Source organism: Hylobates moloch, unplaced genomic scaffold (genome assembly GCF_009828535.3).
Source record: "Hylobates moloch isolate HMO894 unplaced genomic scaffold, HMol_V3 SCAFFOLD_12, whole genome shotgun sequence".
Classification (NCBI taxonomy): Eukaryota; Metazoa; Chordata; class Mammalia; order Primates; family Hylobatidae; genus Hylobates; species Hylobates moloch.
In genome coordinates this window covers 47,710,237-47,727,966 of record NW_026652287.1, presented here as the reverse complement: position 1 = coordinate 47,727,966, position 17,730 = coordinate 47,710,237, and the positions used below count along the sequence as shown (strand labels likewise).

The window sequence follows — 17,730 nt, the reverse complement described above, 5'->3', positions numbered from 1 at the left end:
TTCCAAAAATAGTAACAATAAAGGGGGCAGGAGGCAGAGGTAGTAATATTCAACTTGTGAATAAAAGCAAACAACCAGGCGCGCTCGTTCACACCTGTAATCCCAGTACTTTGGGAGGCTGAGGCGGGCAAATCACTTGAGGTCAGGAGTTTGAGGCCAGCCTGGTCGACATGGTGAAACCCCCGTCTCTACTAAAAATACAAAAAATTAGCCGGGCTTGGTGGCGGGCACCTGTAATCCCAGCTATTCAAGAGGCTGAGGCAGGAGAATCGCTTAAACCCAGGAGGCGGAGTTTGCAGTAGGCTGAGATCGCGCCATTGCACTCCAGCCTAGGCAATAAGACCGAAACTCTGTCTCCAAAAGAAGAAAAAAAAAATCCTACGTATCCAAGGTACCTAGAGTAGTCAATTCATTGAGACAGAAAGTAGAATGGTGGCTGCCAGAGGTGGAGGTGGAGAGGAATGGGGAGTTAGTATTTAATGGCTCCAGCTGTTTTCCAAGATGCAGAGTTCTGGAGATGGGTGGTGGTGATGGTTGCACAACAATGTGAATGTTCTTAATGCCACTGAACTGCACACTTAAAAATAGTTAAGATGGTAAATTTTATGTGTATTTTGCCAGAATTTTTTAAATTGGAGGGGAAGCGAGAAACAAGAAATTGCTCGACCTGCCATTTTTCATTTGAGGATCAGCATGGCATAATGGCTAGGAACTAAGACCTTGGCGTCCTGAGTTCCTCTATCTGTTTTGCATTTACTAACTAGGGGCCTTTGAACAAGTCACTTGATATCTCTGAGACTTTATTCATCCTTACAAACAGGAGTAATAATAGTTCTTATACAAGGTAACAGAATCTCACCAGCACAAGAGTAAGCACTTGCTAAATTGTTCTTATTTTGAATTTTAATAACAAATTTTATTATTTGATGATAGTTACTTAAAAGTTAGCAATAATTCAGGGATAATTGGTTGAATTATTAATATTATATTATCACCTAGGGCGATAACCACATCAGAAGACTTCGTTTTAAGGGAAAAAGAGACCCAAGTTAGGAGTCAGAAGACTTGGACTTCAAGAGTGGCTGTGGGTGGGTATAAGATTTCTCCTTGGTGACACCCAAGGGTTGACGGGGATGACCTCTTAACCAGAAAGCACGATCAGCTTCGCTGCTCCAGGAAAGCCAGCCGTGGAGCTGCACCTCCCTCACCGCCTAAGTCTCCCGGGAACGTCCCGGGCGAGGGAAGGGGTCCAAAGGTCGTACACAAGAATACTGATTGCAAAGCCCCTTCCTACGCTGGTGACGGCGGCGTGGCGCAAGATTTGTGCAAGACTCCCTCCGATTGGGAGCAAGGGTCCCGCACCTTCGTGGCTCCCATGACAAAGTCTGCAACTCAGCCCGCTGGGGGAGCTGCAAGGAACCTGCAAGCGTCCCAGCCCCTGCAGAGACCCCCAAGAAAAAGTACCCCCAAAACAGCCTGGGTTGCAGATTTATAAATACTTCCTCCGCACATGCGCATTGGAATTTACGAGTGGCCCGGGGCGCAACGCTTGCCCACTGCGCCTGCGCCGTCCGGCTCTTCCTTCGGGGCACAGGACCAGAAAGTGGGGTCCCGCGGTCCCGCAAAGAAGGAAAAAGAATGGGTCAGCATTGGCCACACGGTCCCTGTTTCTCGTTTCTTACCTCGTAGTGCTTCATGGCTCCCTCCCACGGCGGCTACTGCTCCGCGGCTGCTGCTGCCTAACTGCGCGGCACAGCACAGGGACCCTACAGCGCTCGCAACCGCTGCGATAGACTAAACGCGGCTCTGCGTCCGCCCCGCCCCTCCCGGCCGCGCGCTCCCCATCGGCCAATCAGGGCACGAGGCGCCCACCTTCGCCCCTGCTCCTTGGGGCCGGTCCGAACCAAGACTGGGGCTAGCACCAGGGGATTGACCAATCAACTTGCGAGACCCATCGAAGGGGGCGGAACGCCTGTAGGAGGGGCTAAAGAGAAGGGGCTTGACCATCCACCAATCCAAAGGAAGTCTCTGCGCCGCGCGTCCCTTTGCCACGCCCCCTGATGGCGTCGCTGTGGAAACCAAGGTAAGCAACGGTTAGACCAGACGCGGGGGCGGGGTAAGAAGTTGAGTGACAGGCAAGGCAGCATCCACATGACAGGCGGCGCCGACGGGGTAAATTCTGAGGTGGGCGGCCCCGGGGGTACACCGGGAACAGCAGGAGAGGGTTAGGGGCTGGGGTCGCGGGCTGCGGAGTCTGGATGGCGAGGTCACTATGGGAGGAGACTCTTGAGTGGCAGGGAAGGAAAGGGGAAACGGCGTGGCGAAAAGCTCCCCATTTGGGAACCCCCAACCTGCGAGAGCCCCATCCCCATTCTGGGGGTGGCTTCACTGCTGTTTTTAATGAAAGCCCCCGCCCCGCTTTGTTTTTTTGTTTTGTTTTGTTTTTGAAACAATCTTGTTCTGTCCCCCAGCTGGAGTGCAGTGGCGCAATGACGGCTCACCGCAACCTCCGCCTCCCGGGTTCAAGCGATTCTCATGCCTCAGCCTCCCAAGTAGCTGAGATGACAGGCGCTCGCCACCACGCCCGGCTAATTTTGTATTTTTTTTAGTAGAGACGGGGTTTCCCCGTGGTTGGCCAGGCTGGTCTTGAACTCCTGACCTCAGGTGATCCTCCCACCTCAGCCTCCCAAAGTGCTAGGATTACAGGCCTGAGCCACCGCGCCCGGCCCCCCTCCCCACTTTGCTCCGCCCTATGGACAGGGGAACTACATTTGTCTCTGCTTGACGTCCAGAATGGTGTCTAATGGCTCTATGGGGCCACTGAGCCCTTGAAATGGGGCTGGTCCAGGCCAGGCACGATGGCTCACACCTGTAATCCTAGCACCTTGGGAGGCTGAGGTGGGCAGATGACGAAGTGAGGAGTTCGAGACCAGCCTGGCCGATATGGTGAAACCTCGTCTCTACTAAAGATACAAAAATTAGCCGGGCGTGGTGGTGCACACCTGTAGTCCCAGCTAATCAGGAGGCTGAGGCAGAAGAATCGCTTGAACCCGGGAGGCGGAGGTTGCAGTGAGCCAAGATCTCACCACTACACTCCAGCCTGAGCAACAGACTGTTTCAAGAAAAAAAAAAAAAAAAGAAAAAAAAAGAAAAAAAGAAATGGGACTGGTCCAAATTGAGATGTACTGTAAATGAAAAACACATAAACTTCTGGCCAGGCACGGTGCTCACACCTGTAATCCCAGCACTTTGGGAGGCCAAGACGGGCAGATCACTTGAGGTCAGGAGTTCAAGACCAGCCTGGACAACGTGGTGAAACCCCGTCTCTACTAAAAATACAAAAATTAGCCGGGTGTAATGGTGGGCGCCTGTAATCCCAGCTACTAGGGAGGCTGAGGCAGGAGAATCGCTTGAACCTGGGAGGTGGAGGTTGCAGTGAGCCAAGATCACACCACTGCACTCCAGCCTGGGCGACAGAGTGAGATTCTGTCTCAAAAAAAAAAAAAAGGACTTCTGACAGGCAAAGGAACAGGCACTACCTGGCACACTTCGTCACTTCCTCTCCTTACTGTTGTTTCCAGATCCTGCTCCTGAGCCTTCATGAGCTGTTGAACCATCCGGAATTCACAGGCCTGTCATGAGAGACACGATGAGAAGTCCTTAGAGGTAGATCGCTGATTCACAGGGGAGCAGGCGGAGGCAAGGGTGAGTCAGTGCTTGGAACTCAGTCATCCAGATTTGGCTCTGGAAACTTCTGAAGCTGTAGCCTTTGGGGATCCCTGACTGCGAGTACAAGAAGCCAACGCTATGTGGTCTTCAGGAAACTCATTATCTTTTTCACTGGCGCTATCTGGGAAAAACAGATGAAAACCTGAAGGTGTTTTGTATGTGTGCTTTCAAAAGCAAGGATCTGGCCGGACGCAGTGGCTCAGGCCTGTAATCCCAGCATTTTGGGAGGCCAAGGCAGGCAGACCACTTGAGGTCAGGAGTTTGAGACCAGCTTGGCCAACATGGTGAAACCCTGTCTCTACTAAAAATACAAAAATTATCTGGGTGTGGTGGCAGGCACCTGTAATCACAGCTACTCAGGAAGCTGAGGCAGAAGAATCAGTTGAACCCAGGAGACAGAGGTTGCAGTGAGCAGAGATCACACCACTGCACTCCAGCCTAGGCGACAAGAGTGAAACTCCATCTCAAAAAAAAAAAAAAAGCAAAGATATTTTTCTGGTGGCAGTTTTGAGTTTTGAGGCCTTCTGTGTCATGACAAGCCTCACTCCCTGCCCTTCTTGGGTGCTGGGGGAGAGTATTTGCTTCCAGGCCACAAGTTAATTTTTTGATAGAGATGGGATCTCATTATGTTGCCCAGGCTGCTCTGGAACTCCTGGCCTCAAGTGATCCTCCCTCCCCGGCCTCCCAAAGCGCTGGGATTACAGGCATGTGCCATCCCACTCGGCCTGAGACCACCGTTAAAATCCTATCAGATTGAATTACCTGAGGTACTTGATTGTGAGGGGCCATGGGGATAGGGTTGAACCCCTAACTAAGACCCAGCCACGTGTTGCTCCTTCACCAGTTATGCAAATTTTCAACTTATTTAATGTGATCTGAAGAGGTGAGTCTTCCAGCTCTGGGTTGCATCTAGATAGGGCATGACAGTATACAAGTAGGTGTCATTTTGAAGAGATTCCATACATATTCCCATAAACTCAGAACGTTTTGGAAATTCCCTTTTGAGACTGCTTTTCTGAGCCCCACACTTACTCAACAGACACCAAATCATCCTCGTACACCTACTATGCTGCATGTCAACTGGAACATACAAATAATTTCCACCCCCTCCTCACCCATAAGAAGCTGGCAGAAAGGCAGGATCCAGCCTCCAAAGTAGAATTCCTCTTTGTTTTTGAGGGTGTTGCAGGCTTGAGGAACCCCTTGTTTGCCCATCTGGCTTCCAGTAACCAGGCTGTCAGCAGAAATGAAACCCACCCTTGGAATGAAGACTGGCCACTTTGTTCAGGCCACTGAGGACACTGTACTGTGGCCCCCTGATGGTGCCTGTCTGTAGGGACAGCTAGATCCTGCTGGTGTCTTCACAGTCCCAGCAGTGGCTGATTCACAATGGTGACTGGTAGATCTGTTGGGTCCTTGCTGAGCTGATGGTAACTAGCTCGTTTATTAAAGTAATTTCCAAGGGAGAAACTGCAAGAGACGTCCTAAGCTGTGGCAGCTTCCAAGGATGAGCTTTTCTGGACCTCAGGTTTGGGAGAACCCGAGACCATTTGAATGCCAGAGATGTGATGTGTTTGGTAATGTCGTGTCTCACAAGCTCCTTTTGTATTTCCCATGGGCAGGTCAGGTCGGATCTTGACTTTTTCCAGAAACTGGCTTGGCTGGTTTGGGGTGTGTGTGAATGAGCTGGCTCGCCGGGTGTGTGAGGGGAGGTGAAACTGGGACTAGACAAGCCAGGGCTCGTTAGCAACTTTCCGCTGTGTCAGGAATCCTGGAGAGAGGTTTCCCAAGCCCTATCCTGTCTTGCCTGGGTTGTTTAGTTTTTCTCCTTCTTTGTTTTTTTTTTCATTGAAGTGTAATTGACATGTAGTAAAATTCACCCATTTCAGTGTACAGCTCTGAACGCATACAGTCATGCAACCACCATTACAATCAAGATACAGAACATTTACACCAACCCAAAAAATTCTCCAAACTACTCCATTTGTTGCAAGTCCCAGCCCCTGGCAAGCATTCATCTGCTTTCTGTCCTGATACTTTTGCCTTTTCCAGAAGGTCGAATGAAATGGAATCACGCAGCCTTTTGAGCCTGGCTTCTTTCACCCACATAATGCATATGAGGTTCGTCTGTAATGTTGTTTTTTTGTATCCGTAGCTCGTTCCTTTTTATGGCTGAATAGTATTCCATTGTGTGGAGGGATCCCATTTGTTTATCCATTCATCCATTGAAGGACAGTTAGGGTTTAACTGCTGTTGGTAATAACTAATAAAGCCTCAGCAAACATACGCTCATGAGACTCCATCTCAAAAAAAAAAAAAAAAAAAAAGTAGATTTTACCCTGCTGGTGTTGCTATGTGGATGAAATTGAGAGGAGCCAGGAGATGAACATTATAATAGTATCTTTTTTATTTTTATTTTTGAGATGGAGTCTCGCTCTGTCACCCAGGCTGGAGTGCAGTGGTGCAATCTCAGCTCACTGCAACCTCCACCTTCTGGGTTCAAGCGATTCTCCTGCCTCAGCCTCTCGAGTAGCTGGGATTACACGTGTGCACCACCATGCCCAGCTAATTTTTGTATTTTTAGTACAGACGGGGTTTCACCATGTTGGTCAGGATGGTCTCCATCTCTTGACCTTGTGATCCTCCCGCCTCAGCCTCCCAAAGTGCTGGGATTACAGGCATGAGCCACCGCACCCAGCCATGAATTTTTATATATGAACAAAGGTTTTCATTTCACATGGGTATCCCACTAGGAGTGGGATTACTGGCTCATATGGCTATAGTGCTTTTTGAAGGTCTTTTTTTTTTTTTTTTTGAGAATGAATCTTGCTCTGTTGCCCAGGCTGGAGTGCAGTGGCACCATCTCGGCTCACTGCAACCTCCACCTCCTAGGTTCAAGTGATTCTCCTGCCTCAGCCTCCCAAATAGCTGGGATTACAGGCGCACGCCACCACGCCTGACTAATTTTTGCATTTTTCGTAGAGATGGGGTTTCACCATGTTGGCCAGGCTACTCTCAAACTCCTGACTTCAAGGGATCCACCTGCCTCAGCCTCCCAAAGTGCTGAGATTACAGGCATGAGCCACCGCACCCAGCCTTGAAGATCTTTTCAAAATTTATTTGGATTTTTATTTATTTTTGAGACACGGTCTCACTGTCTCTCAGGCTAGTGTGCAGTGGCACACTCATAGCTCACTGCAGCTTGGAATTCCTGAGCTCAAGTGATCCTCCCACCTCAGCCTCCCAAGTAGCTGGCACATGCCACCATGCCCAGCTGATTTCTTTGTCATTCTTTGTAGATATGGGGTCTCACTATGTGGGCCAGGCTGGTCTGGAACTCCTGGGCTCAAGTGATCCTCCTGCCTTGGCCTCCAAAAGTGCTGGGTTTACAGGTGTGAGCCACCGCACCTGGCCTGAAGGTCTTTTTTTCAACAGGTGAGCTGAAGACAGGAGTGATGCAATTTTCTTAAAATTAAGGCTTTATGATCATCTGAGTCACATTATACACAAGCTGAGTGTCTACTGTAAGCACTCAGTATGCTAAACACTTCAGCATTTTACTCTCTGGGTGACGCTGGGGAAGTCACATGACCTCTCAGAATCTCCATCTCCCCACCTGTAAAATGGGTGTAATGATAGCCCAACCTCATAGGGCTGTTGTGACAAGTATATGAGTTAATATTCATCGAGTACTTGGAACAGGCTTGGCCATGTCAATGTTAGATGTTATTATAGGCCAGACATGGTGGCTTATGCCTGTAATCCTAACACTTGGGGAGGCCAAGGCTGTCGGATCACCTGAGCTCAGGTGTTTGAGACCAACCTGAGCAACGTGGCAAAACCCCATCTCTACCAAAACCATACAAAAAATTAGCCGGGCATGGTGGCAGGCACCTGTGATCGCAGCTACTCAGGAAGCTGGGGCGGGAGGATCATTTGAACCTGGGAGGTGGAGGTTGCAGTGAGCCAAGATTGTGCCACTGTGTTCCAGCATAGGTGACAGTGTGAGACCCCATCTCAAAAAAACAAGGCCGGGTGTGGGGTTCAACCCCTGTAATCCCAGCACTTTGAGAGGCCAAGGTGGGTGAATCATGAGATCAGGAGTTCGAGACTAGCCTGGCCAACATGGTGAAACCCAGTCTCTACTAAAAATACAAAAATTAGCCAGGTGTGGTGGTAGGCACCTGTAATCCCAGCTACTCGGGAGGCTAAGGCAGAGAATCGCTTGAACCCAGGAGGCGGAAGTTGCAGTGAGCCGAGATCGCACCACTGCAACTCCACTGCACTCCAGCCTGGGTGACAGAGCGAGACTCCATCTCAAAAATAAAAATAAAAATGTTATTATAATGTTCATTTCCTGGGTCCTCTCAATTTCATCCACATAGCAACACCAGCAGGGTAAAATCTACTCTTTTTTTTTCTGAGACAGTCTTGCTCTGTTGCCCAGGCTGGAGTACAGTGGCACGATCTTGGTTCACTGCAACCTCCACCTCCCAGGTTCAAGCAATTCTCCTGCCTCAGCCTCCTGAGTAGCTGGGAGTATGGGCGCCCGCCACCATGCCCAGCTAATTTTTGTGTTTTTAGTAGAGACAGGGTTTCACCACGTTGGACAGGCTGGTCTCAAACTCCTGACCTCAAGTGATCCACCCGCCTCAGCTTCCCAAAGTGGTGGGATTACAGGCATGAGCCACCACGCCTGGCCTAATCTACTCTTATCTCCAATTTATGGAGGACAGACCTAATGCTCCCAGAGATCGAGCAGGCTATGGAAGATCACACACGTAGGGAATAAGGAAACAGTTGGTCCAGGATTTGAACTAAAGCAACCGTCCTCAGACTCACTTGTGTAGCTCCTATATCAGTCAGGATTTTACCAAAGACACAGAGCCAGAGCCAGTAGGAGTGAGTGAGTGTGTGTGTGTGTGTGTGTGTGTGTGTGTATGTGTTTGTGTGCAGACATTTATTTCAAGGAATTGGCTTACATGTTTGTGGGGGCTGGCTAGACAACGCCAAAATCTGCTGGGTGGGCTAGCAGGCTGGAAACTTAGGCAGGAGCTGATGCTTTTTCTGCCGGGAAACCTCAGTGTTTACTTTCAGTGTTGGCTTTTTTTTTTTTTTTCTTCGAGATGGAGTCTTGCTCTGTCACCCAGGCTGGAGTGCAGTGGCCTGATCTCGGCTCACTGCAACCTCTGCCTCCTGGGTTCAAGTAATTCTCCTGCCTCAGCCTCCCAAGAAGCTGGGATTATAAGCGCCCGCCACCACGCCCAGCTAATTTTTGTATTTTTAGTAGAGACAGGGTTTCACCATGTTGGCCAGGCTGATCTCGAACTCCAGACCTCATGATCCTCCTGCCTCGGCCTTGCAAAATGCTGGGATTACAGGTGTGAGCCACCACACCCGGCCTCAGTGTTGGCTTTTAAAGCCTGTAGACTGATTGGATGAGTCCCACTTACATCCTCACATCCTTGAGGGTCATGTCCCGTTTTTAAAGTCAAGCGACTGTAGACGTGTTAACCTAACCGCATCAACATAATAACTTCACAGCAACACCTAGATTAGTGTTTAGTTGAATAACTAGGTTCTAGAGCTTAGCCACACTGACACAACAAACAACTATCACAGCTTTTCTAAGTTAAGAGCCCAATATCTGCTGAAGTTTACGAAGAGGCCATTTTTTCAGTAATATTCTGAAGTTCTCAGTGAGTGTTCAGGTCACAGTACCATGTCCATTAGGAGAGAGTTACTGGGTTTGTTTGTTTGTTTGTTTGTTTGTTTAATTTCCTGGCTCCTAGAACTGATTAAAATAAATAAATAAAACTTCCGGAACTGGCTGGGTGTGGTGGCTCACGCCTGTAACCCCAGCACCTTGGGAGATCAAGGCAGGTTGATCGCCTGAGGTCAGGAGTTCAAGACCAGCCTGGCCAACGTGGTGAAACCCTGTCTCTACTAAAACTACAAAAATTAGCCAGGCATGGTCGAAAGCGCCTGTAATCCCAGCTACTTGGGAGGCTGAGGCAGGAGAATCACTTGAACCCAGGAGGCGGAGGTTGCAGTGAGCTGAGATCGTGCCACTGCACTCCAGCCTGGGCAACGAGAGTGAAACTTCATCTCAAAACAAACAAAACTTAGTGAACATGACCCAGGCTTACTCAAGGAGAGGAGAGTTCCCAGCCCTAACATTGACCCCAAGCACAAAGACATCCCTTGCACAGTGTTTTTGGCAAAATGTTGCCCTCCAGTGTGTCAAGAAACTTTATTATTATTATTATTATTATTATTATTATTATTTGAAACTCTCACTCTGTCACCCAGTCTGGAGTGCAGTGGCGCCATCTTGGCTCACTGCAACCTTTGCCTCTCAGGTTGAAGCGATTCTCCTGCCTCAGCCTCCAGAGTAGCTGGGATTACAGGCACCTGCCACCACGCCCGGCTAATTTTTGTATTTTTAGTAGAGACGGGGTTTCACCACATTGGCCAGGCTGGTCTCGAACTCCTGACCTCAGGTGATCCACCCGCCTCGGCCTCCCAAAGTGCTGGGATTACAGGCATTGAGTCACCGCGCCTGGCCTATGGCAAGAAACTTTAGAACCACCAGAAAGATCCACCCTGGTGGAGCCATGTTAAGGCCTTTGGAGGCTGCTACATTTGTAATTCTAAATTAAATTTATATTATAAAATACTAGCTTATAAGTATAAAGTCACGAGCTCTGAGTTTTTCCCCATGATGCTCCTGATAGTTATTTATATAATTTTTTTATGGGGAGTCTCAGGATCTCACTGTCACCCAGGCTGGAGAGCAGTGGCACAATCATAGCTGACTGCAGCCTCAAATTCCTGGGCTCAAGAGATCCTCCCGCCTCAGGAGGCAGGAGGATGGTCTTCTTCCTCAGGAGTCCCTGTCTGCCCGGGGCAGCTGTCACTGGAATCTTTTAGCTGTGATGCTGCCAGGAAGGAGGTGATGGCTGAAGAGCCCACCACTAAGAACATGGTTAGTCACCCCTTTGACAATGCTTCCTTTGTGCCATGCCTGCTCTGAGCACTTCGCAAATGTTAAAAGCCCTCATGATGTGGGCACAACTGCTATCCTCATTCCTCATTGTGCAGATGAGGAAGCTGAGGCCAGCAAAGGCCTAGTAACTAACCCAAGGTTACACAGCCGGGAAATGCTGGAGCTGGGAATGAAGCCCAGTTGTCTTGTTCCAGAGCCAGTGTTACTGACCTCCCAGGCAGTTCTTCCAGGAACCTCCCCCACTTCCCTGGGCCCTTCCCAGGTGGAACCCCTTTCTGAGCCTCCTTTTCCCATCAGCCCTGTCCTTGACGGAGGCACCCCAGACTTTCAGAGCCAAACGCAATCGTGTTGCCTACAATTGAGGAAACAGAAGCCTTGAAAGGTGTGTGACACACCTATGTCCCCCCAAATTATAAAGGTAGTTGGGGAAGAAAAAGAAGCACGTGTGTAAGAACGGGGAATATTTATGAGGTTCTCACTGCGTTCCAGGCACTGGGGACCCAGTGCAGACAGGACCTGGCCCCTGCCCAGGTGGTGATGTCAGGCTGAGAGGGAACACACTGGGAGGAAAGCCAAGAAACAAGATAAATTTCAAATTTAGTGGCAAGTGCTCTTGAGAGGGCAGTAAAGTGAAGAAGGTGGGAGACTGGGAGGACCTTGGCAGATGAGCTTCCATCCAGATCCTCACCTTGCTTTACGAGGTGAGAACACACGCAGTCTTCCATCCCAACATCCTTCTCCCCACGGTTGGGAGAATAGCGCTGGTGGGTTTTTTTGTTCATTTTACTTTATTTTACTTATTTTATTTTATTTATTTATGAGATGGAGTCTCGCTCTGTTGCCGAGGCTGGAGTGCAACGGCGGGATCTTGGCTCACTGCAACCTCCGCCTCCCCGATTCAAGCTATTCTCAGGCCTCAGCCTCCTGAGTAGCTGGGATTACAGGTGCGTGCCACCAACGCCCGGGTAATTTTTGTATTTTTAGCAGAGACGGGGTTTCACCATATTGGCCAGGCTGGTCTCGAACTGCTGACCTCAGGTGATCCGACCGCCTCAGCCTCCCAAAATGCTGGGATTACAGGCGTGAGCCACCGCGCCCGGCCTGTTTGTTCATCTTCAATAGAAACGGAGTCTCCCTATGTTGCCTAGGCTGGTCTCCAACTCCTAGGCTCAAGAGACCCTCCTGTCTTGGCTTGAGGAAGTGATGGGATTACAGGCGTGAGGCTCCGCGCCCGGCCTGATAGGTTCTCTTATTGCCATGTTGTAGATAGAAGGGGGACCCTGGGCTAGGCAGACACAGGTTAGGTAGTTCGTCCGGCGTCACCTGGAGGGAGCCCACCACAGGCCCCGCGAGACAAGAGCGGGCAGGTTTATTACCTCCCAGGGAAATGACTGGGTAGTCCCAGGCCCCACCCCTTCCCGGTACAGCATGTTCGCTGTGACTCTCGACCCACTGACCCAGGCGGAGGGCGGGACGCAGGAGGTCGCGTAGAGAGTGAAAGAAGGTCGCGATTGGCTCGTCCCGAAAGGTGGGCGGGGCCTCCTCCGACCTGTGCGGGCGAGCCGCGGGGAAGTGTTGCCGAGGGCGGAGCAGGAGGGGGCGTGCCCCCGCGCCGGCGGCCGTTGACGGTTAGGCCCCGCCCCGGATGTCGTGTGTCGCTGAAAGGGCAGCGGCGATTGGCCAGCGCCGCGGGGGGGGCGGGGCGGAAGGTTCTGGAGGGGGCTGGCGGACTCTGGAAGCTTCCGCCGGACGGGTATATAGAGTCCGGGACCGGGCGGTGGCGGAGCCGGGGGACGGCAACAGCGGGTCGGCGGGTCGCTGGCGGGGGCTATGGGTAAAGACTACTACCAGACGCTGGGCCTGGCCCGCGGCGCATCAGACGAGGAGATCAAGCGGGCCTACCGCCGCCAGGCGCTGCGCTACCACCCGGACAAGAACAAGGAGCCCGGCGCCGAGGAGAAGTTCAAGGAGATTGCCGAGGCCTACGACGTGCTCAGCGACCCGCGCAAGCGCGAGATCTTCGACCGCTACGGGGAGGAAGGTGTGTGCTCGTGGCCAGGGGTGCGGCCCCGCCGTTTGACAGACAGGGAAACTGAGGCACGCTGGTCCGTCTCGGCAGCCCCCCGGGGAGGACGCCCCGGGCCCTGGGGCCGAGCTGCCCCGCCCTCCGGCCTCGCGAGCCTCCGCCCTCGGATTGGCGGCCGCGCGGTGGGAGGAGGAGCCTTGGCCCAGCCGCTTGCCCAGAAGCTTCTAGCATGTCTGGGGCTGCCCCTCCCCGGCCGTCTCCTCCCGCGGCCCCGAGCAGCCCCAGGGTGCGGTGCAGGGGGTTGGGGGAGCCAGGGGTGACGACGGGGACGGCGCGGTGGAGCCCGCTGCGGACCCGGGCTCCGCAGGGCGGCGCCTCTGGCTCAGCTGCGGGGCGCGGGGCTGTGAATGCAGGCGCGGACCCCGTTCGCAGGCTTGGGGGCTGGGTTGGGATAATTCCCGGGAAGGGATGATCTGGCCCCGGCCGGGCACGCAGGAGGCAGCGGCAGCCCAGGTGCGGAGAGCGGGGCCGCTTCGAGGGGGAAGGAGAGCGGGGTTTTTTGTCCCTGTGCCGGTTGATGACTCAGGCTGGCTTCTGGGATTGATCTGGAGCTGACTTTTTGTGCAAGGATGGTGGCAGTGAATGCTAATTTGCAAGGATTTAAAAACTCCCCATCTATTTTGTTTTTTGTTTTTTTTTTCTTATTTCTACTCTTCCTACACATCACTAGTCCTAAAACATTGAGAATAAACACTTACCGAAAGCCGACCCTGGACCGTGTGTCTTTAGCCATCTCTTGGGTGACATTGCCAGGAGGATGGGTCAGTCCAGGAATGGCAGGGCCAGGGTGGCACCTGGAGGTGGAAATCTAACCGCACGAGTTCTTTTCCACTGTCAGGCTACGCGGAAGTACTTGGGGGGGGGGGGGGGGCGTCTCTGCTGCTGCAGTGAGAGGTAGAAGCTTGGGTTTCTTCCTTGCTCTCCTCTGACAGACTAAAAAAAGTTCCTCCCCCATGGCTTCCAAGCTTTTTTCCCCCTGTAAGGGAAGCGCGAGAGAGTCTGCTGTTCAGCCATCTGACTGCTTCTAATTCTGCTTTTCAGGCCTAAAGGGCAGTGGCCCCAGTGGCGGTAGCGGCGGTGGTGCCAATGGTACCTCTTTCAGCTACACATTCCATGGAGATCCTCATGCCATGTTTGCTGAGTTCTTCGGTGGCAGAAATCCCTTTGACACCTTTTTTGGGCAGCGGAACGGGGAGGAAGGCATGGACATTGATGACCCATTCTCTGGCTTCCCTATGGGCATGGGTGGCTTCACCAACGTGAACTTTGGCCGCTCCCGCTCTGCCCAAGAGCCCGCCCGAAAGAAGCAAGATCCCCCAGTCACCCACGACCTTCGAGTCTCCCTTGAAGAGATCTACAGCGGCTGTACCAAGAAGATGAAAATCTCCCACAAGCGGCTAAACCCCGACGGAAAGAGCATTCGAAACGAAGACAAAATATTGACCATTGAAGTGAAGAAGGGGTGGAAAGAAGGGACCAAAATCACTTTCCCCAAGGAAGGAGACCAGACCTCCAACAACATTCCAGCTGATATCGTGTTTGTTTTAAAGGACAAGCCACACAATATCTTTAAGAGAGATGGCTCTGATGTCATTTATCCTGCCAGGATCAGCCTCCGGGAGGTAAGGTGCCAGGTGGGGCAGTGTCTGTAGAGGGCGCTGGCTGCTCTTTAAAGCAGTTTAGTATTTGCTGAACAAATGTGTTGGGGTGTGTAGTGCGTGCCAGGCTCGGGACACAACAGTGAACAGGACTGACCAGGGCGCTGTTCTGGAGCTTTCATGGAGGGGACATGTAGATTTGGGGCCCAGGTCTTAGCTGCAGAGGCCTGATGGGTCTTACTCTATGCCAGATGGCCTCTGGGCAAGAGCTGAGCCTGTTGAGCTAGCTTCCATCTAATGCTGTCCCTTTGCTCTTCAAGGCTCTGTGTGGCTGCACGGTGAACGTCCCCACTCTGGACGGCAGGTCGATACCAGTCGTATTCAAAGATGTCATCAGGCCTGGCATGCGGCGAAAAGTTCCTGGAGAAGGCCTCCCCCTCCCCAAAACACCTGAGAAACGTGGGGACCTCATTATTGAGTTTGAAGTGATCTTCCCCGAAAGGATTCCCCAGACATCAAGAACCGTACTTGAGCAGGTTCTTCCAATATAGCTGAGCTCCCCAAGGACTGACCAGGGACCTTTCCAGAGCTCAAGGATTTCTGGACCTTTCTACCAGTTGTGGACCATGAGAGGGTGGGCCCAGGGAGGGCTTTCGTACTGCTGAATGTTTTCCGGAGCATATATTACAATCTTTCAAAGTCACTAGACGTCAGTGGTTTTTCGAGCTATAGGTCATCAGGTGGTGGGAACAGCAGAAAAAGGCATTCCAGTCTGCCCCACTGGGTCCGGCAGCCCTCCCAGGATGGGCCCACATCCATCTCCAGTCCCTGTCCAGGGGTGAGAGGCAGACCAGCAGCTGGACTTGATCCCTCTGTGTTCCTTTCCTTCTGGCTGGTAGATAATGTCGACCTGCTGTCTTGGTTCCCAGACCCCGTACACTCCTCCGTTTCTGTTGCGTGATCAGTTCGTGGTTTATTCTGTATTTGTCTCCCATGTCTTGCTCTCCTGGAGAATTCTGTCTTCTCTTTGGCCATCTCAAATTGAGAACCTAAACTATTCCTGTAGAACTGCCTGGTTGGCGCCCACAAGCAATACCTCTTGTTCCAGCAGGACCAAGGGAGCCAGCCTCCAGTGAGTGACTCCAGCAAGTGCAGCCACCTCTCCCTTGAGGGTCTGGGAGCCTTGCCCCACCAAGGGGCCCTCCTGACCTCTGGCTCCAGTGAAGCTGAATGTCCTCACTTTGTGGGTCACACTCTTTACATTTCTGTAAGGCAATCTTGGCACACCTGGGGCTTACCAGTGGCCCAGGTAATTTTTTGTTTCATGGACTATGGACTCTTTCAAAGGGATCTGATCCTTTTGAATTTTGCACAGCCCTAGATACAATCCCTTTTGATAAAAGGGTCTTTGCTTCTGATTACAGGAGCACTGTGGAACGTCTGTAAATATGTTTTTATAATTCCATGTATAGTTGGTGTACACTCAAAACCTGTCCCCGGCAGCCACTGCTCTCTGTATATGGCCATAATGGAATTCTGAAGAAATGTTGGGGAGGGAAGGGGAGTTGGAACAAATGTCTGTTCCCTGGAGGCCAGTCTGGTGCTCAGACCTTTAGACTCATTGTAAGTTGCCACTGCCAACATGAGACCAAAGTGTGTGACTTGTCAATGCAGCGTGACAGCATTAAAGACTGATGTTAAACCTCAGGGGAGCGGTCCCGCGACTGTTTGAGGGTTCTGCTGGTTTTGGGGGTGGATTAGGGACCTGGGTATCCCTCCAAATGCAATCAAGATGGGAGGGTGGGATGGGCGGGAGGCAAGTGCCCTGCAAGGGAAAGATAAGTCCCCCTTCCTCGGCCATAAGTGGTTTGGAGAACTTCTACCCACACTCAGGGTCCAAAAAACCAGAGACCCAAGCACAGTGGCCTTGGGGATCATTTTTTGATGAAGGTTGGAGTCAAAGTAGAGGTGGGGGGAGGCAAGGTCTGGCTCTTAATTCTGCCTTTCTTCAGGGTCCCTGGCTTTTTCAGCAGACCTTGGCTCTGGGGCCAAAAACCAACCCAGGGTCTGGCCTCTTAATTCCCTATCACTCCTTTCCTGCTAGAACGGGCTGGGTGTCCTGAAGGCTGGCCAAACCGGAGCTCAAGGTCCTGCCCAGGACTAACCCCACCCTAGAGAAGACCCATTTCCTGCCTTGGCTTTATTTGCAGGCTACTAAATCTGCTTTTACTTTGTAACTTTTTTTTTAAATAACTGGTTTTATTGTAAGTAATTACTCAGGCTTAAAACAATGTATTGCTGCTTTGCTACAAAATGTTCTAAAGTGGAAACACTGTATATAGACCAGGAGCAGTGGCTCAGGCCTGTAATCCCAGCACTTTGGGAGGCCAAGGTGGGCAGATCCCTTGAGCTCAGGAGTTTGAGACCAGCCTGGGCAACATTGTGAAACCCCATCTCTACAAAAAAAATTTAAAAATTCAGCCGGGGGTGGCAGCGTACACCTGTAGGGCCAGCAATTTATGGGACTGAGGCAGGAGGATCACTTGAGCCCAAGAGGTGGAGGCAGCAACGAGCTGTGTTTGTGCCACTGCACTCCAGCCTGGGTGACAAAGTGAGACCCTGTCTCAAGAAAAAAAAACTAAAACAATATCCAAAAGTCAAACTGGGCCAGACGCAGTGGCTCACACCTGTAATCCCAGCACTTTGGGAGGCCAAGGCGGGCAGATCACCTGAGGTCAGGAGTTTCAGACCAGCCTGGCCAACATAGTGAAACTCCGTCTCTATTAAAAATACCAAAAGTCAGCCAGGCGTGGTGCATGTACCTGTAGTCCCATTTACTCAGGAGGCTGAGGCAGGAGAATCACTTGAACGTGGGAGGCAGAGGTTGCAGTGAGGAAAAATCCCACTGCTGCACTCCAGCCTGGGTGACAGAGCGAGGCTGTGTCTCACAAGTGTCAAGCTAAGAGCTGCTTTCCCTTCCCACTGAAACAGTTTAAGCGCTGAAAACAGTCTAGGGGCAGCCCTGCCAGTCCAGGAGAACTTTCTGCAATGACTAGAACGTTCTATGTACCGTTTTATTTAAACATCTTACAAATTCAATAAAATTAGAATCAGTTCCTTAGTCCTGCCATGCTTCAGTTGCTTAGCAGCCACACATGTATGTGGCCAGTGGCAACTGTTGGACAAGTCAAGTCTAGAGGGCTTTTCCCCAAAGACATTGCAGGGGTGACTTTGAAGAGCAGCCACATTAAGCCAGGAGACGCCAGCCCAATCAGGAGGTGACCCTGGAATATCAGAGCTAAGAGATG

The 17,730-nt window shown here is 51.5% G+C and overlaps 2 protein-coding genes across 5 annotated transcripts in view; one reads left to right on the top strand and one right to left on the bottom strand.

The window, feature by feature from the left end:
* The window catches only part of TECR (trans-2,3-enoyl-CoA reductase), a 38,469-nt gene extending 36,637 nt beyond the window's left edge, over positions 1 to 1,832 (bottom strand). The window contains exon 1 of the mRNA XM_032169953.2: positions 1,683 to 1,832. Within this exon, the coding sequence (XP_032025844.1) occupies positions 1,683 to 1,697 (15 nt within the window). The 5' untranslated portion in view covers positions 1,698 to 1,832. The remainder of the gene's footprint in view (positions 1 to 1,682) is intronic.
* A 230-nt stretch (positions 1,833 to 2,062) lies between these two features.
* Positions 2,063 to 16,129, top strand: DNAJB1 (DnaJ heat shock protein family (Hsp40) member B1). Of its 4 annotated transcripts, none has more exons than XM_058425930.1 (5): positions 2,063 to 2,083; positions 3,582 to 3,705; positions 12,650 to 12,779; positions 13,866 to 14,446; positions 14,743 to 16,129. In XM_058425930.1, the coding sequence occupies exons 4-5, from the start codon at positions 13,955 to 13,957 to the stop codon at positions 14,971 to 14,973; spliced, it is 723 nt and encodes a 240-aa protein (XP_058281913.1). In that variant the 5' UTR covers positions 2,063 to 2,083; positions 3,582 to 3,705; positions 12,650 to 12,779; positions 13,866 to 13,954; the 3' UTR covers positions 14,974 to 16,129. The 4 variants fall into 4 exon arrangements, with proteins under 4 accessions (XP_058281913.1, XP_058281912.1, XP_058281911.1 ...); XM_058425929.1 differs by lacking the exon at positions 2,063 to 2,083 and adding an exon at positions 2,117 to 2,172; XM_058425928.1 differs by lacking the exon at positions 2,063 to 2,083 and adding an exon at positions 2,118 to 2,184.
* The last annotated feature ends 1,601 nt before the right edge of the window (positions 16,130 to 17,730 follow it).